This window comes from Megalobrama amblycephala, linkage group LG14 (assembly GCF_018812025.1).
Source record: "Megalobrama amblycephala isolate DHTTF-2021 linkage group LG14, ASM1881202v1, whole genome shotgun sequence".
Classification (NCBI taxonomy): domain Eukaryota; kingdom Metazoa; phylum Chordata; class Actinopteri; order Cypriniformes; family Xenocyprididae; genus Megalobrama; species Megalobrama amblycephala.
The window spans coordinates 11688355-11706575 of NC_063057.1; the positions used below are offsets into that span (position 1 = coordinate 11688355).

The 18221-nt window shown below is 35.8% G+C and overlaps 2 protein-coding genes across 3 annotated transcripts; both read right to left on the reverse strand.

Annotated features, from left to right (window-relative positions):
• Nucleotides 1-14: 14 nt before the first annotated feature.
• On the reverse strand, nt 15-10666 carry LOC125246433 (DNA helicase B-like). Its single transcript, XM_048157379.1, has 12 exons — nt 10461-10666; nt 7664-8026; nt 5787-6007; nt 4766-5632; nt 4499-4676; nt 4046-4187; nt 3419-3549; nt 3179-3263; nt 2771-2830; nt 1765-2002; nt 1430-1585; nt 15-1304 (listed from the first exon to the last, which is right to left on the reverse strand). Exons 1-12 carry the CDS (start codon nt 10654-10656, stop codon nt 1023-1025), a joined length of 2919 nt encoding a protein of 972 aa, XP_048013336.1. The 5' UTR covers nt 10657-10666; the 3' UTR covers nt 15-1022.
• A 93-nt stretch (nt 10667-10759) lies between these two features.
• irak3 (interleukin-1 receptor-associated kinase 3) lies at nt 10760-17530 on the reverse strand. Of its 2 annotated transcripts, none has more exons than XM_048157381.1 (13): nt 17309-17530; nt 16695-16877; nt 16138-16181; nt 15917-15983; nt 15598-15749; nt 15442-15506; nt 15245-15356; nt 15004-15095; nt 14717-14915; nt 14442-14504; nt 12217-12384; nt 11701-12145; nt 10760-11598 (listed from the first exon to the last, which is right to left on the reverse strand). In XM_048157381.1, the coding sequence occupies exons 1-13, from the start codon at nt 17421-17423 to the stop codon at nt 11471-11473; spliced, it is 1833 nt and encodes a 610-aa protein (XP_048013338.1). In that variant the 5' UTR covers nt 17424-17530; the 3' UTR covers nt 10760-11470. The 2 variants fall into 2 exon arrangements, with proteins under 2 accessions (XP_048013338.1, XP_048013337.1); XM_048157380.1 differs by having other exon boundaries at nt 15004-15122; nt 17309-17529.
• Between the last annotated feature and the right edge of the window lie 691 nt (nt 17531-18221).

An 18221-nucleotide genomic window follows, 5' to 3' on the forward strand; every position in this document is an offset into this window, starting at 1 on the left:
TAAACCAACAGAAATGATTTTTAATTCTTTATTCATTTTAATCATTATTGATAATTGTATTGAAATGCTAGACATGCACATATTTGCTCCATGCTTAAAGTAATAACAAACAAAAAAATGCCATCAAAAAACTATAATTTCGACAGTCAAAAGGTAGAATAGAGGATGCAGAAGTGAGAATGGTCCGAATACATGATATTGTAATATTTCTATTCTTGGTTTGTATAATAATAAAAAAGAAAAGGCGTAATTCAAGCTTTAGAAAAAAAAAAAAAAAACAGAAAATATTTTGACTACATGATTAATATTTGGAACATTAAAATAATATTAACAAAAATCACAAGCAGGAAGACTCATATAGCCTACCTGAGAACAAATACATGAATATTTCCTTGATTTATATAATAACAAAAAGAAAATAAGGCATAATTCAAACTTTTGAAAAAATATATATATATATATTATTATATATATAGAAAGCACATTGATTGCATGATTAATATTTGGAACATTGCATTGCTCATGCTATCTAATAATTGTAGAACATTAACAATAATAAAAAGAAAATTGATTATATGATTACTGACCTAAAAATAGCATTGAATCTTAGGTAGTTCCTATTCAATTTACAGCATGTTTCTTTGTTTTAGAGTTTTTCAAAACCCTGAAACTTTTTGTGTATTTCTAGGTTTAAATTAAATTTTGAATCAGTTGAATCAGTGTGGTCTCAAATTTTTATTGATAACACCACCCTTTTTAGCTGCATTGTAGATGAACAATAAACATAAAATGTATCCACTGACAATACTAAAATGAATGCTATTGTATTTAAGCTCAGATTTTTGTTTCTTTTTGGAGTAAATCAAGTTGAGATATGAAAATGAATTTTCTCAGGGAAGCTCCTTGCTGTGAGATTTGGGGCTTGAGCTAGCGCAGACTCTTCTGAAGAGGTTTGCTAGAGAAAGATTATGTCATAGAAAGTTAAATACAATATCATGTATTTTTGATAATTTACAGATTTGTTACTCTGTTACTTTTACAAGTTTGCTCGGTGTAGTGCATGGGTCTGATTCAGCATGCCGCTTTGAGGCTTCGAGACCTTGTTGGGCAACTATCGCCTTGAGAAGGCCACACAATCGTGTGTTTCGAGGGGGGATCCATTTCTTGATGGCTCCTTCTAGGTCACGCTCTGTACCCACTACATACACACGCTTCTGACCGCGTGTCACTGCAGTGTATACATGCTGCCAGTTTTCAGCAAAGTTATTTCTGAGAACATACACAATAGTTTCCGCCTCTGAGCCCTGAAGTGGAGAAAAACATTATTAGTTGCATGAAGCTGAGACAAATGACTAATTCAAGGTGTTAAATGGCTACCGATCAATAAGAAGTGTCAATGACTAAGTGTGTATATGCGTGACCTCAATACCTGAAAGGTGTGAATGGTTCTTGCCCAAGCATGACGCAATTTACATTCTCGCTGTAGCTCACTGTGGTTAGAAGTTACCACATGCCCGTTTTCATCATCTAGTGTCAGATAGCGTATTGTTTTGCTTCTTGCTCCCATATCTATCTCAGTCACATCCTGTAATTGGTTGTAAAATAACATAAAAATGCACCAATCAAATTCATGTAATTACTCATGTTTAAGTTCATATCCAAACTAATTTTAATTTACTTTAATTTCAGCCATTTCAGATTATCAGCATTTTTGCATTGTAAAAACACAAAACATCAAATCAATACATTTTCTCAACACTTCACCTTTTTAATGAAGAAAATTTCACCGTTGCACATTCTTTCATTTTTCACTGTCATCTGTTCTTTTTTTCGTTGGCTTCTAGGAATATCTTGGGAATCTCCAACATTTAAACAGGATGTTCCAGCAGTAGCACGGACAGGATCTTCTAGCTTTTTTCCCTCATCTTTGCCAGAGATGTAGCCATTCTTTGTGCAGCAAACTTTATCTCCCACTTGAAAGCATATTTTATTTTCATGAGTCCTAATGGAAATAAGATATGAATACAGAGTGTTAAAAAGTGAACCAATGAAGGTAATGAAAGCAAAAAAGTATTGTATAAATCCTCATATACACACACACACACATATTATATATATATATATATATATATATATATATATATATGCCCCTTGCTTCTGTTAATGGTCATCACTGTGTATTTAAACACTTGGTTTTCTCAAATACTTTTGTTTGTCAGCATTAATGGACACTGTTGTACGTGTTCTCTTTTGGTGTTCATAAAAGTTCTAATTGATCGTTCATTCTGCGTTACCTGCTTCTCAAGATTTAAACTACACACCCACCATGACAAATAATGATATAAAAGGTCTGATAAGTTGCTGGGCTCATGAATATTATTTACTTTGTCTGTGTTCATAGATTTCTGTGCATTATTCCCGCCCACTACCAAAAGAACCAGGTGCCAGTTGCTTCTGCTTAGTCTTAAAGGCTGAATAATTCCTGATGAATCATGACAATTCCTGTCTTTTTGACAGGAATAACAAAAAAGAATATAATTTACATGCATGTGCATGTAATATTTCATGTAGTATGGAAGACTCTGTAGCTTCCTCTCTTTGCGTGTGTGAAAGAAGCACACAGCACTCTCAGCCAAGCGACAGTGAGTCAGGCACCTACACACTACACAAGTTATGGCTTGTCAAATACACTGCACATCCATTGATATCAATAGGAATAGTGCACTCACTGCGCTGTAAAGACACAGAGAGCGAAATGTTTTATACTTACTTCGCATCATGATCTGAATAATGGGTGCAACAAAGCTCATTGATCAACTGGCAGTCCTTCCTGTAAGCAACAGGAATAATTCTGGGTTACCATACCGCTCATGTGGGACCCGATTACATTTGTTGAGGTGCAGGTTTTGAGTTGTAGGTGAGAGTAGGCCAAATTGTGAGTTTTAGACAGTAAAAATTGGAGCAGAGATGGTCAGTGTCAAAAATCCTCATCAGTGAGCAACATATTTTTTTACTATGGTTGTCTTCAAATTGTAGGTTTCCTTTCAAGCAGCAAAGATGATTTAAATGTAAAAATGAGAAGCTGTCTTCTGTGATTTGAGATTTCATTTCGGCACCTACAATTTTAGTGGCTCACCTCAATATCACCTCTTTAATTAATCTTTGAATGAGGTCTTACCTCAAAAATGCCACAATCTGTGATGATTTATGGTCTTTGAGTCCAGGAGCATCCTTGAGTAAGAATTGAATGGCTTCCTGGAGAGCTAAGCAATAAAAATATGTTTAAAATACATATCAAATCAATATTTCAGTACCAGTTTCCAACAGTAATCAACAAAACATGTCGTGTCATTCTAAGTATAACATGTCATAGTGAAAGAATTTACATGGAATAATGTGTTGAAAACTGCTCACTTACCATCCTTTTTATCACTGATTTTGACAAAAATGAACCTTTTGTCAGATGGAACTGTGGAGGGATTTTTCATATTTATGGTGGCATCAAACTCCAGAGAGCTGTAACGCCTTTTCTTACCCATCTCTGAGATGCTAAAAATGTGTGGAAATAACAACAGTATGAATAAAAAACTATCATTAGGATTGAGCAAGAAATATCGGTAACACCAAAAATATTCTCGTCACTTTATAATATTAATATTGAACCACTGTGCTCACATGAACCGATTTAAATATGTTTTTAGTATCTTTATGGATCTTGAGAGAGGAAATGTCACTGCTCCCTACGGAGGCCTCACAGAGGATTTGGATTTCAACTAAAATAATTGGATTTCAACTAAAATATTTTAATTTGTGTTCCGAAGATTAACGAAGGTTTTACGTGTGTGGAACGGCATGAGGGTAAGTAATAAATGACAGAATTTTCATTTTTGGGTGAACTAACCCTTTAACATTTGTTTACTTTACAGAAAACACACATACACACAACAGTCTGCAAACCACAAAGGAACCAAAGCTAGGAGACAATTGCTATGCACAATTTTCTGAAAGCTCATCAAACATTTTAGAGTACAAGCAATCTGCTCACAGTCCAGCGTTTCTGATGATGAGCTCAGACTCGGCACGATGGTTGGTCTTCATCTCAATTGTCCAATGGACAATCTTGAGGCCTTCAAACAGATCGTACAGTGCGTTTCCAGGCTCAATGCTGGGCAGCTGCCTCACATCTCCTGCAGACAAAATATATACACAATATATATATATATATATATATATATATATATATATATATATATGTATGTATATATAATAAAGACTTCAGATGCAAAAGCCCCTAAGTGCCATCAGAAATTTTCTTCTAAAATGAGCATTTTTATCAAGCTCGTATGTTTAGGTTCAGTAATTTCACTTTAATGGCAATGAAAATGACCTATTAACTGCCATTAAAGTGAAATTACTGAACCTAAACATACAAGCTTGATAAAAATGTTCATTTTAGAAGAATACACCCTAAATGAGAAACTATTATGAATGCAGTAACCCAAAAAGATGAACTTCTGGAATTTTGCATGTTTGGTAAGCATGCTGAGAACGGAGTGAAGGATCTGAACAGACACCAGGCTCCCTTCATCGACCACCAGCACCCGCACCTGCGAGAACTTCCAATCCTGAGAATTTCCACTGGGATCTTTTTTTGTCTTTTTGAAACTCCATAAAATCTTAAAAAAAGAAGACAAAGTTACGAGAGGAACATAATGCAGGAGTCAATTTAATGTAATTTGTCTGTAATTGTTTAGTTTGGCTATACCTGGTGCATAGTATAAGCAGTGAAACCGGTTCTTTTAGTAAGAAGCGAAGCAGCTCTCCCTGTAGGAGCAGTGAGGAGAACCTCCACAGGAGGCTTGTCTTCAGTGTCTCTGTTGCTGGTCTGTTTCTGCATGGCCGCCTTAAACACCAGGCTGACTACTGTGGTTTTCCCACAACCTCCCTTCCCACTGATCACTGTCACCGGGTTGGCACACATCATTTCTGCTGCTCGCACCTGATCGGGGTCCAATGAGGAATCAATGTCTGAATAGGTGGGGTCATTTGAGTCAGAGTCAGAATCTGAGTCTTCCTCTTTTATGGTGGTGGCCTCAAAAACGTCAAAGGACTGAGGAGAATCGCAACGGGTTACCATTCCTCCATTGTGGTCCATATTTGAGGAACCAGCCTGAGCATCATCTTCTTCCTGCTCCAAGTCATTTTTTTCAGAGGCCGATGTTCTTGCATCACAAGCCTTTCCCCATAATCTCTTCATCGCAGCTCTTCGAAGAACCTTTCTCACATCCAAGTGGATTTTCCAGGGTTCTCCCTCAACCAGGCCCCTCAAGCATTCTGCAATGCCTTTTTCGTCTGTGAAGTGGTTGTGAAGTGACACCTTGTTGTTCTCCTTCACCAGCACCCCTTGCTCCTGAAGAAACATGGCCCCCTCAAATGTATTTTTCCACTTCTCCAGCAGCATCTTATGTTCAATGTACGTGCTGCCAGTGTTTCTGCAGTATTCTTTCAGATCTGCATACAACAGCAAGGCATTTTGCTGTACCTCAGGGATTCTTCTGAACAAGCAATCAAAGCACTTGAAGGCCTCCAGTTTTGCTTCACATCTGATCATACGAAACTCTTTAAACATGATCTGTCAAAAATATGATAATATTGAAACAACCGCATCAAAAAGATACAAAAAAATGAAAAATATATTTAAAAGGTTTTAGCAATAGCCAAAAACTAGAGAAGGGATGTACAGCATGATGGGTAAAGTAACAAAATAATTACTGTTTTATGCTTACATAGTTGAAGCCCAACTTCCAAACATCAGTCTTGATTAACTCCTCAAGATTAGACAATAAACTTGTGTTAATCTGCTGCTGTGGAGTTTCTTCAGTGTTTTCCGCTGTGTTTTTCATCTTTCCATTGCTTATTATATCCATAAACTGGCCTGGCAGCAATGTTGGCAAGTATTTCATGATTTGAGGGTACAAGCTGGCAACTCTCACGTGTGTCCAAGCGACTGTGTTTTAGGACAAAATTAACAAGAACAAGCACAGAAACATTTGAACCAGAGGTGTAAAGTATTTGAGTAAATTTAATTAGTTACTGTACTTAAGTATCTTTTTGGCTACTTTGTAGTTGTACTGAGTATCAAAGATATTGGCAACTTTTACTCTCTACTCGACTACATTTTTGAACAAGTAAATCTACTTTTTACTCCACTACATTTGTGATGAGTAATGCAATTACAAATTACATTTTTCATTGCACCTAACTTTTTCTGCAGCAGTTTGTTTCTGATATAAAGAAGCGATATCACCATCTAAGGGCTTTGAAGGTACTATATCTTGTGCGTTTTGCCTTTACTCACCCACACTTGTCAACAAGGATACTTTACATGAATGCGAGTGGATTAGCAGGTAGTTGCTGATCGCAGGTGTTTGATTTATTAGATGAGGAAATTACTGCAGCTGGTGATGAGGCTCAAACCAGCACATACAGTAGACTTTGACTATTTCATTCTACTTAACATTGTTTTATTTATCTGCTATATTGACAAGACCTTTTTGAAGGATATTGGTTTACTTATGACCTTTTTGTGCACTTGAGCTTAACTGAGACTTTGAAGTTTGTAGACATTTAAAAGGCTGGTGTCGACCTTGATTTATTGCAATATTGAGGTGTTCAGTTTTATTTTTATATTAGAAAATAAACTTGATTTCTCATCTTACAAATCAATTGTTTCTTATTTCCACCGCCGTCTCTCAGGTGTCGAGGACTAGTGCATCTCTGAACCTACATTCAGTATGAGTAAAATACTTAAGTACTGTTAAAATCAGATACTTTAAGACTTTTACTCAAGTCGTATTGGAATTGGTTACTTGTAATGGAGTCATTTTCGATGTAAGGTATCTGTACTTTTACTCAAGTATGGTTTTCAGGTACTCTTTACACCTCTGGTTTTAACATCATCTCAGACATGAAATGAACCAAGAAATGTTTTGTGCAAACATAGCATGCAAAATTTAAATCAGTACTAAAACCATACATAACACCATATAAATATTAGTTTTTAAAGTTTTATTGAAGTAATCGGTTTCCTAAATGAAATGTTTGACTCTTTGCACATTCTTTGTAAACACTTGCTCAGTACTTCCACCTACTCACGAGTGACCTTTCCAACTTGATTATGTAATGCGTAGCACATCACAGAGCTAGTGCAAGTCAAGAAAAGCATTTGTGGTTAAAAAGTGTATAATTTTTTTTTTAAATGACTGATCGTTTCACTAGATAAGACCCTTATTCCTCGGCTGGGATCGTGTTGAACCCTTTGAAGCTGCATTGAAACTGCAGTTTGGACCTTCAACCCGTTGAAGTCCACTTTATGGACAAAAATCCTGGAATGTTTTCCTCAAAAACCTTAATTTCTTTTCCACTGAAGAAAGAAAGACAAACATCTTGGATGACATGGGGGTGAGTCAATTATCAGGAAATTTTAATTCTGAAGTGATTTAATCCTTTAACAGTACACAACTGACAACCGAGCTGCCAGTATTTTACTGTTATTTTACAGCACAATCTTTTACAGAGATAGAGTGGTGCTTCAAGAAAGTATTGAATGAAAGTCATAAACTGTTTTAATGATTATGAAAATAGGTAACATAGGTGGTCCAACCTGAGTTTTTGACACTTGACTTGAGCTGTTCAGCCACAGCTTTATTCTCAAGTGATGAATCTTCAAACTCCTGCAGGGCGTCCAGCACTTTGACAAGCTCCACATTTCTGTCATTGGGCAACCAATTCATAAACTCGGTAACAAATACAGGTTGTGCCCCGCACTCTTTAAGAAAAAGAGACACCAGTGACCGGTCCTTTGAACTCAGATCGGTGCGGAGGCTGTAGGAGGGATAGCTGAAAGGGAGGGGAAAAAACTTGCACCTGCCACGTTTAACTGTGCAGGTTACCTTCCACCAGGGATCACAAAGGTGGAAACGGCCCATGACCCGGCACATCTTATTACCAGCCATGATAAATGATACTGAAAAAAAGATGATAACAGTGTATAATTACAACAACTTAGCAGTCCCTCTTTCAGGAGTGACATGCAATGCTTAAAGAAATTAACACTGACAGTGCAGATTTTATATTACTTTTAAAGTAATACAGTCAAAATGGGGCATTGCAGGTTAATTTAAGGTCTGCCCTTAAATTTTCTTTGTTGAAGTTGTTTATAAGTTGTCTAACGTTTCTTTTTTGTGAATATGCTTGCTAGCCCGTTGTAAAAAGCTCCAAGCAATCTACTTCCACTCACTTCTAGTGATAACTATCATTAGCTAACATTCACTATTCTATTTGATGAATCTGTTGGTCACTTGATTTGTTTTAGTTTTACCATCAGGTTGAGGCTACAGTGTCTGTGGTCAATAAATTGATTATAAAGCTTAAAGTCTTCAAAGTCATCATTTCAGGTTAACACATTTTATTTATTTTAATGCTTACATGAGGTCAGTAAATAGTCTCATTATAATGCATATAAAGCTTATACTTATACAATATACGCTGAGGCCTATAAAAAACAATTACACTTAAAATGAAAGTTAATTATAAATCACAAGCACTGTCTAGCCTACGTATTCGGCTCTCTCTGCTCGTCTATTGATATAGTGCAGTAGTTATGTCACTATAATAGCTTTTATGACAAAGGTTTACATTACACTTGAAATTTGGCATGCGAGAGATTGAATAAAATAGGCTGTTGATCGCGTGCCATTGGTTGTGTTCTTCTGCGTTATTCATATTAAAGAGCATCAATTATTATACAAGACTTGTAGCACAAGAAGGTGAAATATCTATTTGAATAATGATAATTCTTGTAGCCTTCCAGGTGAAAAAATACTGTAGTAATTTATAGTAAATACTATAGTGTTTTGAATCATACTGAAGTACTTGAATTAATTTGTTGTGGTAATTCTATAGGCTATTGCTGTGGTAATATAACAACTATAGTAATATAAACAAATTATGTTACCCAATATTGTACTAAGTTTTCTTTATATTATACTACAATACAAGCAGCTACTGTAGTAAAAACTAAAGTATACTACAGCCTATGCTGTAGCATTCATTAACAACTTCATTAACATTCATTAACAACAAGACTTTAAAGTGTTGTAAATACTATAATATATACAGTATACTACAATTTACTATAGTATGGTTTAAAAAAAACACCATTTACTATCAATTACTATAGTATTTTTTCACCTGGGCCATGTCCAACCTCAAATGACGCCGAATGGATAAGTCCAGACCTTGCGTTTGTTTAAATGGTTTACTTTATCATTTCTGTCTGCAGTAAGTTTATCATAATTCTTAAAGTGGAGTCAGGTGAATGTGTGACAAATGACGAAATGTGTAGCCTTTGTAAAATATAGTCTACAGTAGCCATATTGTGACAAAATTACATCCCGTGTCATTATAATTCGTAGTTTATGAATAATAATAATAATAATAATAATAATAATAATAATAATAATAATAATAATAATAATAAAATAACTAAGCAATAAAAAACGGAGTATGCTAATCTTAAAACTTGCATAAATCATATATTTCGCCCTCTCGAGCTATAAGCTACAGGTCCTGTAAAATAGTTCATACTCTTCAAAATATGTGAATATATTATAGTAAAATGTTTCCATATAACTTATCTAGGCAGACACTTGGGGAAAACGCATAGTTTCCCTGTTACGAAAGTCAAGCATGCAGCAATATTATTTCTCATTATCTTGACATAAGTTATTTCTCGTAACCTAAACATTAAAAAAAAGTAGTTGTAATTGTGAGAAAACAAGAAAAAAAAATAATAATAATGAATGACCTTCCAGGCTTCCGTACTTTTAAAAAATGCCTATCCCGGCTTCCGTACATTTTTGGTTGGATCGTTAAAAACACCTCTCCCAGTTAGAAAACACCATAGGAAAACACCCCAAAATTGGGAGACGTCCCTCTTTTCTTCCGCAGAGACCATAGACTTGCGTAAAGGGCTGCTCGTAGTAAAAAAAAAAAAAAAAAAAAAAAAAGTTAGTCTGGAGCCTGGTCTAAAAAGAGCTGTTGGTTTATTTTACATCTTAAATATATTTTTAGATATAACGTTAGATTGAAATTAATATGACCACAGTACATGCAAACGTGGTGTGGTCACATTTTTAGGAACCACAAGAACTTGGAACGGGGAAAAAAGAGCGCCATTTTGAATAAATAACTGATTCACATTATAAAATGAGCAAAACTAATATTAACAATACAAAATAAAATGTACATCTACATTACTACATAAAGGAAACGACGTAAGAAAATGTATGGATTATCATTCTATTTTTCAGACAATTGCTTAGGGAATAAATAGGACTAAGTCCGTGGATTTACTGTTCTAAAGTTCGTCTGTTTATTAATAAATATTTTTGCTTTACCTTCTTTTGACGGTGGCACAGAGAATTTAAACATTTTTCCTCCAGATGAGACACAGTCCATCTCCTTCGTGTCCAGAAATTCAGGCTGCATTTCCTCTTCTTCATCTTCCTTTTCGACATCATCGTCCTGGATGTCACCGTCTGATTGAATGTAACCAGTTATTTCTTGTTTACGGACGAAACTTTGTCGCGGCATTCTGACTGTCTCTGCTTGAACTCAAATCAAGAAATGTGAGGTTTCGATTTTAATTTCGCGGTTTTTTGATGATGATATTACTGCACCACACAACAGCCAATCGGATAATCCCAAAATAAAAGTCTTTATTATGACAAGAACACGTAGATTATAGATATCTACGCACATAATGCATTGGATCAAAAGCCCTTTTTGTTCTTAATTATACTTACTAAAGTCATCAAAAACAAACTATATAGAGCTCTGCACAGGGATTTGCACTAGACACTACTGAGAAGTGGAATGATTTCATCTTTAGTCATTAAAATAATTAGAAATAAGTAACAGACAACTATTATAAATGAAAATGACCACCACTCCGAAAATCATGGGTGTCCAACCCTGCTCCAACACACCAGTCTGTAATTATCAGGCAGCCCTGGACACCTTGATAAGCTGGTTCAGGTATGTTTGATTGGGGTTGGAGCTGAAATCTGCAGGATGGTAGCTCTCCAAAGAGTCCATCCCTGCTCCTGGAGTCTTTGCGTAAAAATATATTATCTTTCAAAATTTTAAATAACAATTTTATATCCACCTTTTATCTTCTTTTAACAATAAAAAACAGTTTGAGGATATGTTATAAAGTATAGGCTATATCTAAACTACTTTCATTTGAAGCAGTTAAATATAAAAACATATTAAAATATGTTTAAATACAGCATACACACACAAAAAAAAATATTTAAACAAAATTGTGCTCCAACACTCCACACTGCTGATTAAAATCCCAGAGTTCATTTATATATAAAGGCATGAGATATCCAACCCAGGTGAATCACTCTGACTTAAGTGAAAGAAGCTCTTCTGTTTTTATCAGCCCCTGGTTGTACAGGTGAATTTTATTCTTCATTTTCTCTTTTGCCGGATTCCTGATGTCATTTTGAGAGGGCAGGGCATCATCATCTGAAACAGAAAGATATTGGATATTATTTCTGGACATAAATGAGTCTGTATTGACACTTCTGATCACATTTTCTTTGTGTATTCTTCCCTGACTCTACTTGCCTAGAGTTTCATATAATATAGACTGACTGAAGCCATTAGCGCAGCAGTCCTCACACCCCTGCACTTCGGTTCCAATGGTACAGCTGCACTCCACCGGCCAACTACCATATAAGTCCAGGCGAGGTGCAGAGTCTGCCTGGAGGTTTTGTGATGCTGAAACCACTCTGTCATTTTCCTGGAGAGGATCCCTGGGGGAATGCGACAAGTTGGGATCTCCTACACCCAGGAAAGTGACTTCAGACTGGCTGCACTCGCAGGGTTCTTCCAGATTGGGAACTTTGGGTTCCACCAGTGGGCTGTACATTTCATCATCTTCAGTAGGGAGGCTTAGACCCGGACTGTGGCCATTGTATGGCCACTGAAGAGACATTGTGTCGTCGAGGGTGTGTGGTTGGTCTTCAGTGGGTGTAGGCATGGGAAGAAGTTGGCTTAGTCTCTGAAGCATCTGAAGAGGTATAAAATGTTTATATACTGTATATGTTTATATGTGTATATGTTTATAGAACATTTACTAACTATTTCCATGGTCGGCCTGACTCGCATTCTGCTGCCTGTGCACTCTAGTCCGATTCGAAGCAGACAAAGTGCCACCGCAGGAACCCAGTGCTCAACTTTGGGATCTAAAAACTGCAGACAGGCATCCACAGAGCCTTTTTCCTCAAACTCTGAATGCAGTATGTCTCTCTAAAGAAATGCAATGGCATAAGTCAGTGAAGAGCACAGTTCTGTCATCATTAATTCTATTAATGTAAAATATGAATTATACAATCAGATTAATATATAAAGGAATCAATTTTTTCTTCGATTTTTGAGATGAGATCATTGAACCATTAAAAGTAAAACATACTGTAAACAAATCTCAATTTTATAAATCATTGATCATTAAAGCTGTAGTCCGCAAATTTTCCTCTTTGTCGCCATCTCTGTTTGAAACCTGCAATTGCAGTCATATGCGGAACAGTTATGTTTGCGTGCGTTGTGCATCGGCACAGCTTGTCAGCGCGGATGAATCTAATGTTTGCTGTCAGTCACCGCACCGGTGGATACTGTACTTCTGAATCACAGATTCTACGTCTTGAAAGTATGACCAAAATAAGAATTTTCACTGGAAAATATCATCTGAACAAGTAAGTAACATGTCTGCCACTTTTGTTCTGACCAACTGAGGAAAAAAGCATTAGGCCTACAATAAATCACGCTGCCAATGATGATTAAATCTAACGATCGCTTAGCTCGGATCATGCCAAACTGTGCAAATTATTATTACTGTTATATTGTTCTCAAATTGTTAATGTTAACAACATCAGCATTGCGTGACTGTGTATTTAGTGTGTATTAGCGTTACCTGTAGATTTCAATTTCTGTAGCCACTCAACAGTCCGAAGACTTTTGCTTTTTGGCTACGGGTGAATCTCCAGTTGTCACTGATGATTGTCATTTGGATCTTTCTGGATTACAATCCACCATCAAAAAGTTTAATTATTTCAGCTGCTGTAAGAAAAGGCTATAAATGTGCCGCTACCGGCAGCATCCTCATGTGATAAAACCGACTAGCCTGGACGGGACTCCTTCCTTTCTGTTTACGGACATGATGTAATGACGCACAGACGAACTGCTGCATGCTCAAATTTCCCACGGAAATCCGCCATGTCGCTCTTATTATAAAACATTATTACAAGCTTATCTTTGTGAATTAAGCTAAGATAATGAGATAGTTTTGAACACTGGCTGGTTATGTACTTGCTCAAAAATTGATTTTGGATCATTTTTAACCAAAAAAAAAAAAGTTACGGACTGCAGCTTTAAAGGGATAGTTCACCCAAAAATTTAATTTGTCATCGTTTACTCACCCTCAGATTGTTTCTAACCTGTATGAATGTCTTTCTTCTAATGAACACAGTAAGATATTTTGAAGAAAAGGGGTTATGCGCAATCTAACTTCCATATTCTGTAAAACAGGTCAGATCGCTTCTGGCATTGGTCTTTTCTATGTGCTTCATGAAAGAATTAGCTGTATTATTCAAGATAACTTAAAAGGAGCGAGCAAAGATGAGCATAACTGATCTGCAGATTAGCATAACTGATCCCCACATATGCAGATATGTCCATACATATGGCATCAGTTCACACTGCTGTTAACACTTTCTCTGACAAGCGGATGCAATGAGACCATTTTTCTGGTTTGGTCATGTGACGTTCGATATACACCCTATACGGGTATCCAAACAGTTGAAGGACACCACTGACTTTCATAGTATGGGGAAAAAAAATACTATAGAAGTCAATGGGGTCTATCAACTATTTAGTTACCCGTATTCTTCAAAATATGTTCTTGTGTTCAGTAGAAGTAAGACATTCATACAAGTTAGAAACAATTTGAGGGTGAGTAAATGATGACAGTTTTTATTTTTTGGTGAACTAAATAAAAAAATATGTACTGTATCACAGTAACATTGTCAAATATTCAAAATAATGTTTTTTTTTTTCCTTCAGAAATTATTCTAATATGCTGATTTGAGAAACATTTCTTATTATTATCAATGTTGAAAACAGTAGCGCTGTCAAAGTTCCACATATTCTTTTTAGGATACTTTGAAATATATAATATAATTGTATTTTAAATAAAAAAAAAATTGTAGTAATGTAAAAGTATTTGTCACTTTTGATCAATTTAAAGCTTCCTTGATGAAAAATAAAAAGTAAAAATATTTTATTTTTTTGTTCCCGAAGTGGATTCTTACCAAAAACAGGTTCTTTGCCGTCTCCTGTTTCACCTTCTGTCCTGTACATGTCTCTAATATTACCTGCAAGCATAAAAACATTTAAGAAAAAAAGAGCTGAATTATGTTGGGGTTGTCATAGGACATAAGTAATAAATGAGAAAGAAATATTAATGGCCGGTATTCTGCAGCTGGAACTGAATCAAAGAAAAATAAAAATTCTGATGTAAATCTTTATTTATACAAATTGTAACTGACTCTGGAATATCATTTTTGAAATAGGATACTGAACTCACCATACCAAGGCTGTAAACGTCAAGTTTGACTGACAGCTTGCCATCACGGATGTACTCCTCTGGGAGATAGCCAAGGTTGCTATGGGAGCTGGTATCCATAACGATGGTGCAGCTCTGGTCGACAGAGTGGGGTCTCAGACGAGCTAATCCAAAATCTGATAATTTGGGCTGCATGTGCTCATCCAAGAGTATGTTTGAACTGTGAACAGAACACAAAACAAGCTCATTTCAATGCATCACCTTGACTGGGCACCTACAAATTTGTAGCTATGACTTCAAAATGGCACCTCGTAATGTTTCCACAAATAACCATGCACGGTTGTGCAGTGTGTAGATGGTGGACTGCCTTTGCAGTGCCTTTTATGATGTTCAGCCTTTCCTGCAAAGATAGAGGCCTCTCAACTTCCTGTGACAAAGGCAAGAGTAGAGCCTCTGAAAACCTCAACTGGAGTACAAGTTCTTTTTATATTACTAAGATGTAATCTATAACTTGTTACAGTTTGCTGGCAAAGCTGGCAGATGATTTACCTCATGAAGCCTGTGGAACAACGATCCGTTGCGAAGGTACGGATAAACTAAACAGAAGCGATCCGCCTCTGAAAAGCTGCCCCATAACTCCAAGATATTAGGATGCTGATAACTAAGCAGACAAATATGAGAACAAATATGATAAACTGGGAAATGAAACTTTTTTGAATATGATCAAGCAGATTGACTGAACCTACAGTTGAAGAACTTCAATTTCTTTGGTGAACTTTTCCCACAACGACTTCCAATTAGCTTTACTTTCCTGTTAACATAATAAAGAATTTGATCAGTGTTTTTTAAAACTGTAATGGTATTATATCTGTATGTAGAGTCAGATATTAATAGGTTCGAACCTGTTTGAAAACTTTCACAGCAAAAGATCTGTTTCCCCATCTTCCGCAGTAGACTTCGGCGAACACGCTTCCTCCGATTTTTAAGTCCTGGTGGAAATGTCTCGTTCCCTCTATGACATCTGAATATGTGATGAAATACTTCTGTTTTTCACCTACGAGATGGACAAATTTCATATCCTCATGAAACCCCTCAAAACAGAAATGAAACTTTTTACCTAGAATGACATATATAGTTAGTACTGCAACACGTACAATAATGCTAACTAAAGCAAAGACAACAGTCAAATACAAATGTGCTTTTACTTTAAAATCAATTTACCGTTAACAGAAATAGACTCTGGATGAAGAGCTGAAATTTGACAGGATTTCTCATTATTTGGCAGATGCTGAAAAAAAAAAAGAGGTGAAAACATACATTCATAATGTGACTAAATTGGTACAAAATAAAACTGCTAAGATTTATTTTGCACACCTAAACCATAAAGCCAAGTATCTTTATAAATCTGCAGAAATAACAGCATCAAAAAAAAAAAACATTACCGTGGCAAAGAGAGGGGGCGAGGACGACTTCAGCACGCATGAGTCTAGAAAAGAATCAAATCAGGTTTGGTTACTGTTTGTAAAATTGTGGCAGTTTCATTATAGCAGTTTCATTGTGTTGTCTTTCTGATGGTGTGGGGTTTTGTGGGTGATACGATTTGATCTGTGGGTTACATGCATGGCTGGTTATATAAATCGCATGCTTTGTTTTTGCTTCCTGTTCGCAACATATTTAGGCTTGTCAAGTTCCTCAAAGCACAATATACGTTACAAATCTATAGTAACACTAGCTGATGTAGAAAGCTAAAAGGAAGTTTGAGAGTTAAACACAAGGCAGTAAAATGTAAACAACCCTTATAAGAATTTCTGCTAAAATATTAGTTATTGCTAGTACTAAAATAATAATAATAATATAAGCTTTCAGACTGTAGTTAATTGTTGTGTACAGTTACTGGAGCAACTATTTTAGCATAAACTACAGTCACCGACTGTGGTACATAATCATAAAGGGAAACATCACAACCAGAATTAGATTCTTACTATGAAGATGATGTTACCTTGTGACTGAAAAAGACTCCTGGCTCGAACATGACCCATTTCATCCAGAACCTTCAGCAGATCCCCCACCGTTTTATTCTGCTGGGCCCACGACCACATGAGCTCTTGGGTTGGACTTTTCCCAGCAGCCGCATACATTTCAGTACATCTCACCTCCAGCTGACTGGGAAGGATGTGAGCAGCTGGAAGGAATCAGACTGGGATGAATAACAGAAAAATTTTCCCAGAAGATCCAATGCAGCTGATTTGAACAACCTCACTGTTGGAAAATCCAGCTTAAGCTTTGTGTTTCTAGCTGATCAATACTTTGTTGACCAATGTTCTGAAAAACCAACTTAACCATCATTTGTGGGGACAACAAAGCTGGATTTTTGAAGGTAGATCATCTTGGACCAGTTAATGACTAGACTGGCCCAACTAAGGACCAAATAATGATTAGTTTTGACCAATAATGTCCAGCTAATTACCCTGCTTGCTATAACACATACAAACATCAACACATTCTCAAAGAAGAGAACTATAGGAGGATTAAGACGATTGTTTGCTGACATTCATACGTATAGGTAACGGTAATGCAATGATAAATTGTCACGGTAAAGTGTTTTAGTTTTACCTAAAGCTCTCCATCCCAGACTGTCGACACCGCTGTCCATCAGTCTACAGAAAGTCGCCATGAGCACCGGCGGGACGTCGAAGAGCAACGTCGACAGGTTTATTTTACCTGACATATTTCTCTAGTCGATACCATGTACAGGTGGTTGAAGTTTGGTTAGATGTTTCATGTCTCTCGGACTGGTTACTCTACAGTGCTCTCTTGTGTTGATATCTCTTGCTACAAAATGGAACTTCCCAAACTCCACCTACTTCCTCTAAAATTTTCACAAATTATAAGAGAGTATACTGTATTGCTGTGTTGATACAAAACAAAACAAAAAATAATTTCCAGCAATTAATTTAGTAAATAATTACCTTATATGTAACAACAATAATAATAATAATAATTTATTGTCATTGTATAATTTACTATTTACTAATAGTACATTATATAGGCCTACTCAATTATAACAATAAATAATAATGATAATACTAATTATATTATTATTAATGTCCTTGATCATTTACTGTTTTATTGTGTTTTTGTCTTTTTATAAAATTATTTTATTACTAATTTAATATATAACTGACAGTAAAAAAGAAACAATAGGCCTAACTGAATGGCAGATGAATGTACAAATTAAAAAGCAACTGTTACATGTGGAGATCAACAATAGGTCAATTCTGTACATAAATATATATATATATATATATATATATATATATATATATATATATATATATAGGCCTAATGTTTTGAGGCTCTGACAATATTTCTCACAATAATCAGAGATAAAGACACTGTAGAATCTTAAAAGAGTTTGTAAAAAATGTGTAGCATATGTAAAAGATCCTGTAATGATAATGCTCTGAGACTTGAGGATCCAAATGCAGTATTTAATAATCAGAGGGTAATCCACAATTGTAGTCCA